Below are 13,359 nucleotides of genomic sequence, written 5' to 3'. Positions count from 1 at the left end.
ATATGCTTCTGACATAATTCTCTATGCTTTTTCCCCATCCTTCAATATTTTCCTGCCTACAGCTGTTAGGAGACTCCAGGAGCAAGGTACCAGTGCTTTCACTTTTGTTTTATAACTTTCTTTTTTTTCTGTTGTGAGTATATTTCCTTTAGGAGCTGGTAAAAGCAACAAAAACGTAGCCTAGTGTAGAAGTTTCTGTTCTGAACTGTGATTTTGTGGAAACTAGTGGTGCTTCTGCTAGTGATAGAACTGGTCATGTCTCACATGTGTTTGAGCATTGTTTTCCAACATCAAGTTCTGCCCCTTATCCTACTAGTGTTTCATTTTACTAACCTAGGTTTTGTCTATTACATTGTTATTATTTCATGAGTGGGTACATTCAGCTTTTTCTTATCTTAGGAATCTAGTTCATGTATAAGTGAGATGGCAGTATAATTATCATCCTAACAAGGATACTTTTGAGCTTGAGGGAGGGTGCCATTAATAATTATGTGGGGACAGAAGGTGGAAGGCAGAGCTGTCCCAGGTAAGTTGTGATGTGTGTACAAGCCACATTCCTAGGAAGTTACATAGGTGCAGTTTAAGCCCGTAGCTATTTGTTTTTCTCTTAGAGAAATTAAATTTTATCTGTTTTGTATAGTTCTTGCTATCTAATTTTGGGATTAAACTTAATAGTTTTATATTCAGGATAAGAGATATGAAGTGGGTATTCTAGTCTAAGGAGGCCTATTAGTGTTGTAAAACTGTTAAGTCCTTAATAAAAATGGCATAGGTCTTTTGAGAATCCTTTTATATAGGACACTACACCACTGACATTGCAGTGTCAGATGCTCTTAAGGGAGTGTGAATTTTCAAACAAATTTACTAGACCATGCTGAAGACAGGTTGACTTTGGTTGGGAGAGGGCGGTGGGTTCACAGACTCCGTGTGTCAGGTGCTGAGCTAGGCTGTTGAGCGTGTGATTCCACTCAGTCCTGAAAACAGGCCTGTGAGAAGGGTGATCAGTATTATCTCAGGGATGGGGACCCTGAAGCGGAAAGGCGAGGAGGCTTTCTGAAGTCACTTGGCGGGCCCATGTTGCTGAGAGCACTAAAGATGGCGCTCCTCCGTCCGCCGTGGGTTGCTCTGCTTACTCCTCAGTGCCCACCGGAAGTCTGCTGTTGTATTTCCGTTTCCCTCACCCGTGAGCAGAGGGAAGGTGTGGGTGCGTGTGTGTCTGTGTGTGAGTCCTCGCTGTTGGCTGTGCGTGCTAAGGCTCATGTTGCCTCTCCGTCTCTCCCCCACCCCCTCGGGCCTGGCAGAAGAAGCCCGTGAGGAGGCGCTACGAACCCTACGGCATGTACTCTGACGACGACGCCAACAGCGACGCCTCCAGCGTCTGCTCCGAGCGCTCCTACGGCTCCCGCAACGGGGGCGTCCCCCACTACCTGCGCCAGACCGAGGACGTGGCCGAGGTGCTCAACCACTGCGCCAGCTCCAACTGGTCCGAGAGGAAGGAAGGGCTTCTGGGTCTGCAGAACCTGCTCAAGAGCCAGAGGACGCTGAGGTAGGACGCGAGGCCGGGTTCAGAGGACACTGAGGTAGGACGGGAGGCCGGGTTCAGAGGACGCTGAGGTAGGACGCGAGGCCGGGCTCAGAGGACACTGAGGTAGGACGGGAGGCCGGGCTCAGAGGACGCTGAGGTAGGACGCGAGGCCGGGTTCAGAGGACGCTGAGGTAGGACGCGAGGCCGGGTTCAGAGGACGCTGAGGTAGGACGGGAGGCCGGGTTCAGAGGACGCTGAGGTAGGACGGGAGGCCGGGTTCAGAGGACGCTGAGGTAGGACGCGAGGCCGGGTTCAGAGGACGCTGAGGTAGGACGGGAGGCCGGGTTCAGAGGACGCTGAGGTAGGACGCGAGGCCGGGTTCAGAGGACGCTGAGGTAGGACGGGAGGCCGGGTTCAGAGGACGCTGAGGTAGGACGCGAGGCCGGGTTCAGAGGACGCTGAGGTAGGACGCGAGGCCGGGCTCAGAGGACGCTGAGGTAGGACGCGAGGCCGGGTTCAGAGGACGCTGAGGTAGGACGCGAGGCCGGGTTCAGAGGACGCTGAGGTAGGACGCGAGGCCGGGTTCAGAGGACGCTGAGGTAGGACGCGAGGCCGGGTTCAGAGGACGCTGAGGTAGGACGCGAGGCCGGGTTCAGAGGACACTGAGGTAGGACGGGAGGCCGGGTTCCTGCAGACGGAGCCCCGTGTTGCACGCGTGAGGGCCTGACACGGATGCGTGGCCATTTATGGGGCGGGCCCGAGAGAGGCCAGGATGGCTCGGGTGTGGTCTGTGCCTTCCAGGGGACGTAAATACCGGGCAGACACTCATAGCTCATTAGGTCTAGGAAGCATTTGGTTCAGCATGGCTCAGACTTGTCTACTAGGTGTTTTGGGAAAACTCAGAACAGTTTGTGGTTTAGGTAAAACATAAAAACAACTCTGAAGTTAGTACCGTTTATTTACACTTCAGAGGCATGGATGAAGATGCCAGTCTCAGTCCAAAATGTTTGCATGTGCACATGCATATGTGTGGTTTTTATAAATATGCAGAGTAGAGACACTCAGATGGAGACTCCCAGGTAGCCCAGCATTGTCTCTAGAATTGGTGATGTTTGCTTTTGTTTTTGTTTCCGTATTTCATTGATTTTCTAAAATAAGCATGTATTACCTACACCAAAAACACATTTATACCATATTTCATCAGATCTAAGGTACCATTGACACACCATTATTTTATATCTAAGAAGAAATAAATACTTCTTATAAAACCATGACAGTACTGATATGTCATTGATTGCAGGGTGAATCTCATGGTTCCAGAGATGTTTGAAGTATAGTCTGTTACATTCTTTCAGTAATTTTTTTAAGCAATACTGTGAGACTAGTAAAGTGTTTCAGTTCATGGATGGCTCTGGGAAACCTTGTGAGCATGGACTGAGGAGTCACTGGGCTTCAAGCATAGCCATCTGTAGTCAGTGCGACCCCCACCGTATTGCTTCCTGCCACCTTAACTCCCTGCCCCCCTTTATTCATTCCACTCTCTGCATGCCCGTGCCTGCTGAAGGGTAGGTCACCTCTGGTGGTCTGGTGATCTGTCAGAAAACAAAAACAATGAAATGTCATCATTCTCCAATAATCTCCTTAATTCTGGTGGCCCCGGTTTCTTGGTTCTTAGTGTTCTCCAAGTATCCATTGAATAAGCTCTAGCAGTCTATTGATTAGCACTGGCCTGGTCTGGATTTCACGGTTAGCGATGTTAAAAGGACCATTGGATCTGAGAGGGGATGGGATGGGGGAGAAGATAACACTTTCTAATCAAACTTTGAAGTACAGACGGGGTTCGGTAGTGCAGTTCCGGGTGAGAACTGTCACAGGGGCGCTGATGGGAGGCGAGTGTGTGCTTTACTTAGGCCGCGTAGCAGGTAGGTAGTCAGCAGCAGTTTGTTGTGCTGAAGTGGGTATAAAGATATCACAGTACTTTGACTGTAACAGAACTGAGACTAAAATCCAGGTCTGTCTGAGCCCGCTGCACATGCTTTTCTGAACGGATCTGACTACCTTTCCTCTGTCGCATGTGGGAATGAAGTGAGCAGGGTTTGGCGCCTGGCTTTGCCATCTGTGCATGCGTGTAAACTTGTGTGATCACACTCTGAGATTCAGTTTCACTTTAGAACAAGACCAGAATTGGTGTGATTTCTCACTCCTGTGTAATTCCGTCAAATTAAAATTTAGATAATTCATTTGCAGAAAAAAAGGTATTACATAAAAATTATATAAAGCATGTTAAACGAAATAAAAGGATTTAGAGAAGCTGTAACTACTTTCAGTGTTGACTCAGTTAAATACTAAATTTATTGTATTTTATTTCCTAGTCGAGTAGAATTGAAACGATTGTGTGAGATTTTCACCCGAATGTTTGCTGACCCTCACAGCAAGGTAAGGTCTGAGTAGCTGCCCACTCGTGTCCCCTCCGCATGTCTTTGTCTATAATACACTTCTTCAGACTGGCAGACCCGCCCCACCGTGCGGTGCAGACCTCCCTGACTTATTTTGGCAGGACTTGATGTTATATCTTTTAAAGACAGAAGGCTTAGAAACTTCTCTTGTCCATAGACTGTCACTAAGTAAAGTGCATTTCAAGTAAGGGTTACCCTGGAGAGAATCAGATGGAGTCTTCTATTCACTCAGTGAACAGTTTTGCATACTTCATGGAAGTACATAGGCTGGATGCTACGATGTAACAGTGTATTATAATGCTTTTTTAGAAAGTTACAGTAGTGAAGAAAATAAGTATATAAATTGTTTTTTTGGTACCCATGTAGAATTTGCCTATATAGGACAAGATAGAAAAATGATAGCATATATAGAATGGATTGACTAAAACGCCACATCAAGTATTTCTCCAAGTAGATTGCCACTTCTAAGAATTTGCTGGATGGTGGCCACCCAGCTGGTGCACATGACTCTGCGGGGCCTGAGGTTGGCCTTTTGACAAGGGCTCCCTGCTGAGTACCCCAGAGTGAGAGACAAGCTATTTCTAGGAGTGGAGCTTGAGAGCAAGACCCTTGACAAAAGTTTACTTGAAGTCCAGATTTTAAATAAAAACCAGTATTTGGGAAGAAGCCTTTGAAGGTGTTAGATGGTTTTAGAGAAAGAAAACAGAGGAGTGAAGATACCAGGAAAGTTAAAGGGTGGATAAAGGACCAAAACAACCATCAGTTCAGTTCAGTTGCTCAGTCATGTCCGACTCTTTGCGACCCCATGGACCACAGCAAGCCAGGCCTCCCTTTCCATCACCAACTCCCGGAGTTTACCCAAACTCATGTCCATCGAGTCAGTGATGCCATCCAACCATCTCATCCTCTGTCATCCCCTTCTCTACCTGCCCTCAATCTTACCCAGCCTCAGGGTCTTTTCAAATGAGTCAGCTTCACATCAGGTGGCCAAAGTATTGGAGTTTCAGCATCAGTCCTTCCAATGAACACTCAGGACTGATCTCCTTTAGGATGAACTGGTTGGACCTCCTTGCAGTCCAAGGGACTCTCAAGAGTCTTTTCCAACACCACAGTTGAAAAGCATCAATTCTTCGGTGCTCAGCTTTCTTTATAGTCCAACTCTCACATCCTAACATGACTACTGGAAAAACCATAGCTTTGACTAGATGGACCTTTGTTGGCAAAGTAATGTGTCTGCTTTTTAATATGCTGTCTAGGTTGGTCATAACTTGCCTTCCAAGGAGTAAGCGTCTTTTAATTTCATGGCTTCAGTCACCATCTGCACTGATTTTGGAGCCCCAAAAAATAAAGTGTGACTCTGTTTCCACTGTTTCCCCATCTAATTGCCATGAAGTGATGGGACCAGATGCCATGATCTTAGTTTTCTGAATGTTGCGATTTAAGCCAACTTTTTCACTCTCCTCTTTCACTTTCATCAAGAGGCTCTTCAGTTATCTTTGCTTTCTGCCATAAGAGTGGTGTCATCTGCATATCTGAGGTTATTGATATTTCTCCTGGCAGTCTGATTCCAGCTTGTGCTTCATCCAGCCCAGCGTTTCTCATGATGTACTCTGCATATAAGTTAAATAAGCAGGATGATAATATACAGCCTTGATGTACTCCCTTCCTGATTTTGAACCAGTCTGCTGTTCCAAGTCCAGTTCTAACTGTTGCTTCCTGACCTGCATACAGATTTCTCATGAGGCAGGTCAGGTGGTCTGGTATTCCCATCTCTTACAGAATTCTCCACAGTTCATTGTGATCCACATAATTAAAGGCTTTGTCATAGTCAGTAAAGCAGAAATAGATGTTTTTCTGAAACTCTTGCTTTTTCGATGATCAGCAGATGTTGGCAGTTTGATCTCTGGTTCCTCTGCCTTTTCTAAAACCAGCTTGAACATCTGGAAGTTCACGGTTCATGTATTGCTGAAGCCTGACTTGGAGAATTTTGAGCATTACTTTACTAGCGTGTGAGATGAGTGCAATTGTGTGGTAGTTGGAGCATTCTTTGGCATTGCCTTTCTTTGGGATTGGAATGAAAACTGACCTTTCCAGTCCTGTGGCCACTGCTGTTTTCCAAATTTGCTGGCATCATTTGAGTGCAGCACTTTCACAGCATCATCTTTCAGGATTTGACATAGCTCAGCTGGAATTCCATCACCTCCACTAGCTTTGTTTGTAGTGATGCTTTCTAAGGCCCACTTGACTTCATATTCCATGATGTCTGGCTCTAGGTGAGTGATCACACCATCTTGATTATCTGGGTCTTGAAGATGTTTTTTGTATAGTTCTTCTGTGTATTCTTGCCCTCTCTTCTTAATATCTTCTGCTTCTGTTACATGCACACCATTTCTGTCCTTTATTGAGCCCATCTTTGCATGAAATGTTCCCTTGCTATCTCTAATTATCTTGAAGAGATCCCTAGTCTTTCACATTCTATTATTTTCCTCTATTTCTTTGCACTGATCACTGAGGAAGGCTTTCTTATCTCTCCTTGCTATTCTTTGGAACTCTGCATTCAAATGGGTATATCTTTCCTTTTCTCCTTTGCTTTTCGCTTCCCTTCTTTTCACAGCTATTTGTAAGGCCTCCTCAGACAGCCATTTTGCTTTTTTGCATTTCTTTTTCTTGGGGATGGTCTTGATCCCTGTCTCCTGTACAATGTCAGGAGTACAGTGTACAATGTACTCTGTCCATAGTTCATCAGGCACTCTTGTCTATCAGATCTAATCCCTTAAACCTATTTGTCACTTCTACTGTATAATCATAAGGGATTTGATTTAGGTAATACCTGAATAGTCTAGTGGTTTTCCCCACTTTCTTCAATTTAAGTCTGAATTTGGCAATAAGGAATTCATGATCTGAGCCAGTCAGCTCCTGGTCTTGTTTTTGCTGACTGTATAGAGCTTCTCCATCTTTGGCTGTAAAGAATATAATCAATCTGATTTTGGCATTGGTCATCTGGTGATGTCCACGTGTAGAGTCTTCTGTAGTGTTGTTGGAAGAGGGTGTTTGCTATGACCAGTGTTTTCTCTTGGCAAAACTCTGTTAGCCTTTGCCTTGCTTCATTCTGTACTCCAAGGCCAAATTTGCCTGTTATTCCAGGTGTTTCTTGACTTCCTACTTTTGCATTCCCGTCCCCTATAATGAAAAGGACATCTTTTTTGGGTGTTAGTTCTAAAAGGTCTTGTAGGTCTTCATAGAATCATTCAACTTCCATAGAAATTCAGAAAACCTAAAATCAACACAAGCAAATCTTAAAATACTTGATGCACAAGATTTAACCATCTTACAGTATCGTTTTCCTAGTAAAAATGGTCTCTTCTCAGTCCTACCGGGGGAAGGAAACCTGTCATGGCCAGAAGCCTAGCCAGTTATCTTCTCCCTTCTTTTCCTGCCCTTTCCTCCTTGTAGAAATTGACCATGAAATGTCCGTCATCCAGCTGCCTGTGCTATCGTTCAGCACTTGCTGAGCACCCCCTCTGGGCTCGGGGTACAGAAAACAACATCACACCCCTCCCTTGCTTCTGAGATGCTCACAGGAGCAGGGGGGAGTGAACGCAGGGATTCTCCTTTTTTTGCCGGGGGGCAGCAATTCTCCTCAGTATTGGTCTTGAAACATGTCTTAAAAATCCTGTTTTGACCCTCCCAACCAGATTAACATTCACAATATTAATAAAATCCAAGAAGCATTGATTTTAAAGGTCACATAGATGTTCAAAAATAAAATTATCAAGATTTTCTCTAAGATAATATTAAGAGCGGTAAGATTTAAAGCATAAGACTCCTAAGATGTATGACATAAGGGATATTAGGTGGATTTGGACATTGATGAAATTTCTATTACCTGTCACCTCTAGATTGCTGATTCAGAACATGAGGATAAAGAAAGAAATTTGTTTTCATCAGAAGGCTCTTGTACAGTGAGTTTGGAGGTCTCAGCTTAGTCGATATTTGCTAGCTGCCTTAGTGCTAAGCCAGGAGTCCCGCAGCTGGGACTCACTGACTTCTCTCTGAGCTGTCTCCCGAGAGACCCCTGGTGGTTAATAGTTCCTGCGCTATGACTAAGTAAGTCTATGATAGCTGGTTTGTCCCAGCAGGGCACAACCCATTAACCAAATAGGTACACGCTGCTACCATTTACCTCACTGAAGTTGGTTCAGGGGTAAGCCACTGTGAACTTCGTCTCACAGGAGGCAGCAGTGATGATCGCACTGTGGTGTGAGAATTATGTCAGCCATCAGTCCCTTTTATTCGAAGCCGTACTCTTTTATAAATATTAGTATAACTTTTATAATATTTTTTATAAAGATAACACTTTGTAATATTTGAGTTGGCATACATCAAAATAGATGATGGAAATGAAAAGCAATAGGTATGCAAGTTTTTTTTCCTTATCCTATAGTAATAGGTGTTGAATGCTAGATAATGAAATAAATATAATGGTTAAAAGGGTTTTTTTTTTTTTAATATTTTCTTTTCTTTTTTTTTTTCCATTTATTTTTATTAGTTGGAGGCTAATTACTTTACATCATTACAGTAGTTTTTGTCATACATTGAAATGAATTAGCCATGGATTTACATGTATTCCCCATCCCAGTCCCCCCTCCCACAAGGGTTTTTTAAAGAGAAAGAGAAGGAAGTAAGGAAGGCAGGCTCGCCTCCAGGATTAGATCATACTTTTCAACTAAGTTAATTTCTCTCTCTACTGGATTTTAAAGGCATGTAGTGGGAGGGGAGAGGATTTTGTCGTAGCCCTTTTCAGGCCTTTTAGGAAACTGCATGAAAATGATGTGACTTCACTGTGGACTAACATGAAATCTGTTTCGTTGCATGGCCTGGTTTGCGGTGGAATTCACAACAGAGAGTAAGTTCCAACCCCTTTTCCTTTCTCTCTTTTCTGTGCTACATTTGCCATTTATACCCTGTCCAGTTGTTCACATTGTCACCCAAGTTGTGAGTCTGGGCAAAGGCCAGTTGGGCATTTTCACGTTTTGAAGACTTGGGAGGAAATTGTGAATTAAACCTGTGAAATATTTGGTTTCCCTTTGTGTCTAGGTTTTCAGTATGTTTTTGGAGACTCTTGTGGATTTCATAATAATTCATAAGGATGACTTGCAAGACTGGCTTTTTGTTCTTCTCACACAATTGCTGAAGAAAATGGGAGCGGATTTACTTGGATCTGTGCAAGCAAAAGTTCAGAAGGCTCTTGATGTCACAAGGCAAGTGTTTGGGGCAAGATCATGTTCTCCCAGCTTTTGCTATATAATTGACATACAGCATCCTCTAAGTTTTAAGTGTACAGCATGAGGATTTGATACATGGGTATATTGCTAAATGATTAGTACAGTGTTAATATTTATATCCTTCACCTCACTTAATTACTATTTTTTGTTGCATATGTGGTAAAAACAGTTAAGATACATTCTCTTAACAAGTGTATGATACAGTATCATTACCTATCATCACCATGCTATACGTTTGACCCCCAGAACTTATTCATGTCGTAACTGTAACTGGAAGCCTGTGCCTTTTGACCAGTACTCCCCATCTCCTCTACCCCTCAGCTCTGGCAACCACCATTCTACTCTCTGTTTCTATGGATTTGACTTTTTTTTTTTTATTCTTTAGATGAGTGTTATCATATAGTATTTGTCTTTCTCTGACTTATTTCAAATAGCATAATACCCTCAAGTTTCATCCATGTGGTCACAAACGGCATAACTTCCTTCTTTTTTATGACGAAATAATATTGTTTATATACACACCACATTTTCCTTATCCATTCATCCATCAACACACTTAGGTGGTTTTCATGTCTTGGTAATTGTGAATGGTGCTGCAGGTCAGATGGCTGTCTCTCTTTTTGTTTTTTGGCCAGGCAGTGTGGCTTGTGGGATCTCAGTTTCCTGATTGGAAATTGAACATTGGATCAGAGCAGTGAAAGCCCAGAATCCTAACAGTTAGGCTACCAGGGAACTCCCTAGTTTTAGTTTTTTTGAGAAACCTCCATACTGTTTTCCACAGTGGCTACACCAATTTACATTTCCACCAGCATTTATTATCTCCTGTCTCTCTGATAATAGCCATTCTAACAAGTGTGAGACATACTTCATTGTAGTTTTTCTTTGCGTTTTTCTAATAATTAGTAATGTTGAGCACTTTTTTGTGTACCTGTTGGCCATTTGTATGTCATCTTTGGAAAAATGTCTGTTGGGCTGGGGAGGAGGGAACGAGACCATGTTGATATTAGGAGACCCTTTGTAGATGGTTTCTAGTCACTCTGTTACCTGTAGTTTTTGTCACCCACTTGAATACCTTCCTTCTTACTTAATTACCCACATTCTCTTGTTAGCATATTGAAATATCCCAACAATCCATGAGATGAAATACTTACATCTTTGAGTTGGCATTATTTTGGTGACTGCCTAAGATGTCCACCCTCCGTTTGCTGTGGACAAAGGGGGAGGTGTTCTGTGTGCTATTTCTTTGATGTGTAGCCAGTGCGAGTCACGTAAATCATGTATACTAAGTATGCTTTGCCTCCAGGAGTCCTCAGGGCCTCCTGGATACAGATAGTTGTAGGAGAAAAGGATGTGCTATTGGATCGTTTACTTTTTATTAATCATTATAATAATGGTATTACTAAGACTTAGTGTGTACCATACACTTTGTGTTTTTCTTGTATCATTTTATTTAAATTTCACATCAGTCCTGTGATTTTATAGATGTGATCCTACATCCCTTTTATTTTCACTATGCTTTTGTACAGTGAGAAAAGTCCCTTAAAGGGAGTCTGAAGAGAGCAATACAGACACTCAGCCTCAGTACGTGTTTCTGTTGCATCATCTTTCCTATTACCGTGGAAGGCATGTCTGCATCAGGAACAAGGGGTCTGACCCTTTGGGCAGTTTAAAGTCATGAGGGCAGTTTTTAAGGAAGAGCGCGCCTGACTGTCATTCTCCAAGAGCCCTCAGGGCTCCTCAGTCGGATCACAAATACGAGATGATGACAGGACACAGAATCAACCCCTAGTGAGACTGGAGCCGGGGCGGGGCTCTTAGGGCCAGGCTGCGGTGTCTGTCCGTCTGTCTGTTGCTGGTGGGGCTCTTGGGGCCAGGCTGTGGTGTCTGTCTGTCTGTCTGTCTGGGGCGGGGTTCTTAGGGCCAGGCTGTGGTGTCTGTCTGTCTGTCTGGGGCGGGGCTCTTAGGGCCACAGGCTGCAGTGTCTGTCTGTCTGGGGCGGGACTCTTAGGGCCAGGCTGCGGTGTCTGTCTGTCTTGTCTGTCACTGGCGGGGATGTGTCTGGTGAGTGTGCCAGGCAGTCCTCTGTGCTGACTGACGCACACAGTTGGCTGTTACCCAGCAAAGACCTCCGGGGATGGACAGTGCAGGCAGCCTCGTCAGGGTGTGAAAGGTAGGCTTGGGCGTTGGAGCTCTTTCTTGTGTGAGCAGTATTCCAAAAGGTACCTGGAGAAGAAGGTAAATCCCAAGGAGGCAAGGAAGCGTTTCTTCCTTAGTTCATTGCTTAGTTTATGTGTTTGGGGACTTCTAAGATTTCTCTTTTTCTAACTTTTCTGTGTTATGTGTATTACTTTCAGTATTTATTATATAAAATGAAAAATAATGTTTAAAAAAAGTAAACAGACTTGCTTTTTACATGTGTTAATCTGTTTTTTTTGTGTGTTAATCTGTTTTTTTTTGTTTCTTATATGATTTTACATTACTTTTTGTAAGAAATCTTTCTTTTAAAATACTTTCTTCTTTTTATAAACCTAGGGACTCCTTTCCATTTGATCAACAATTTAACATTTTGATGCGATTTATTGTGGATCAGACTCAAACTCCTAACCTCAAGGTCGGTAACTGTTTGTCATTATAGTTAACCTCTAGAAGTCAAATTTGCTTAACCTATACTTTTTTAGACATGACTCATATTTGGCTGTTATTAGTAAATCTGCTATGAGCAACGTGTGCCCATTTCTCTTGGTTCAGTACCTAGTGCTGGCCTACTTGGTAAGGACATGCTTCACTTTATTTCAGACTGCTGAAATGGCTGTACCATATTATATTCCGGCCAGCAGTATCTGAGAACTCCCAATTATTTCACATCCTCACCAACATTGGCGTGTTATTACTGTTTCACAGTTAATGTTCAAAACTAGGAAACTTGGATGTATTGAAATAGCTCTCTTATTAGAATGTTTTTAATATTAACATTATAACACATGTAAATTAGCTGTTAGATGTTTTGTAATGTAAAAAACGTAAGAACAAGACTGATAGTATTTGAAGGAGGATGTATTCCTTTGAATCAGATTGGGTACACTCTCTGTTCTTTGATCACCAGCTTCTGTCAAGGTTTTAGGAGAGGCCTAATAAATCATAGCCTATTTCTCCTGAGGTCAAAGCCAAGTGAGACATCAGTGGAGAAGTTAGGGCAGAACATCACCCTGATTGCCTTCAGTGCTGCCTTGCAAGACCTGGCCTAGAGTGGCTAAAAATCAAAACGCTGAGTTGTTCATGCCCACTCTGTCAGAGTGGGGGCAGAGCTGGGGGGCCCCTCGGCACCCCCAAATGGGCTCTTGCTCAGCAAGTGACCTGGGGCGTCAGAGGATCAGGGCCTGCTTCTCTGCAGGGCCCCCTTCCTGTCCCAGACTTCCGGGTCAGTCATCTATGCTTTTTCCCGGCTGAAGGCTCCCCGTGTCGGAACATAAGTCCAGATCGCGTGTACTTTTGTCTGAGCACCAATAAGAGTTCTGTTCAAAAATGTGTAAAGTGTACTTACTGTTTGTAATTACTGGCTCTTTCAGGTCAAAGTTGCAATCCTGAAGTACATTGAGTCTCTCGCCAGGCAGATGGACCCAACAGATTTCGTAAACTCTAGTGAGACAAGGCTTGCTGTTTCTAGAATTATAACCTGGACAACAGAACCAAAGAGTTCAGACGTGAGAAAGGTATGTCCCAGAGCGCCAGGCACAGCTTTAATCACAGCCTGTTCTTAGGTGTGAATTAGAGGAATTTATGGGAATGTGCAAACCACCTCCATACCTACATGAAACCTCTCTTTCCTTTTCTGCGAAACCAAGACTTTGCTCCTATCCCTATGTTCTCTGTCCAGTACCGCCTCCTTCCAGTCTTGGCACATCAAAATGAAAACCTGAAATCTTGTGTCATGGGAGGCACCTTGATACCACCATGTTGTATTGTTCCTTTTATTTTAATCCACTAAAGATAAATACTTGAAATGGCACATTGAGAGGCATGTAATGCAGTTAAGGGGAGCACAGGATGTTAGCATTTCTATTCCTAGGTAGTAGTCTGCCTCAGAACTACTATG

General features: G+C 43.6%; 1 protein-coding gene across 29 annotated transcripts in view; it reads left to right on the top strand.

Moving 5' to 3' along the window:
- The window catches only part of CLASP1 (cytoplasmic linker associated protein 1), a 268,492-nt gene that overhangs the window by 201,875 nt on the left and 53,258 nt on the right, over positions 1-13,359 (top strand). For 17 of the 29 annotated variants that reach the window (XM_070476337.1, XM_070476333.1, XM_070476338.1 and 14 more), the window contains 6 exons: positions 63-86; positions 1,302-1,546; positions 3,898-3,961; positions 9,079-9,242; positions 11,799-11,877; positions 12,833-12,976. In XM_070476337.1, coding sequence (XP_070332438.1) covers positions 63-86; positions 1,302-1,546; positions 3,898-3,961; positions 9,079-9,242; positions 11,799-11,877; positions 12,833-12,976 — 720 coding nt within the window. The remainder of the gene's footprint in view (positions 1-62; positions 87-1,301; positions 1,547-3,897; positions 3,962-9,078; positions 9,243-11,798; positions 11,878-12,832; positions 12,977-13,359) is intronic. The other 12 variants (XM_070476358.1, XM_070476342.1, XM_070476339.1 and 9 more) reach the window with 2 other exon arrangements.

Source organism: Odocoileus virginianus, chromosome 13, assembly GCF_023699985.2.
Source record: "Odocoileus virginianus isolate 20LAN1187 ecotype Illinois chromosome 13, Ovbor_1.2, whole genome shotgun sequence".
NCBI lineage: Eukaryota > Metazoa > Chordata > Mammalia > Artiodactyla > Cervidae > Odocoileus > Odocoileus virginianus.
The sequence above is the reverse complement of the archived record's forward strand: the minus strand, read 5'-3'. Positions and strand labels throughout refer to the sequence as shown.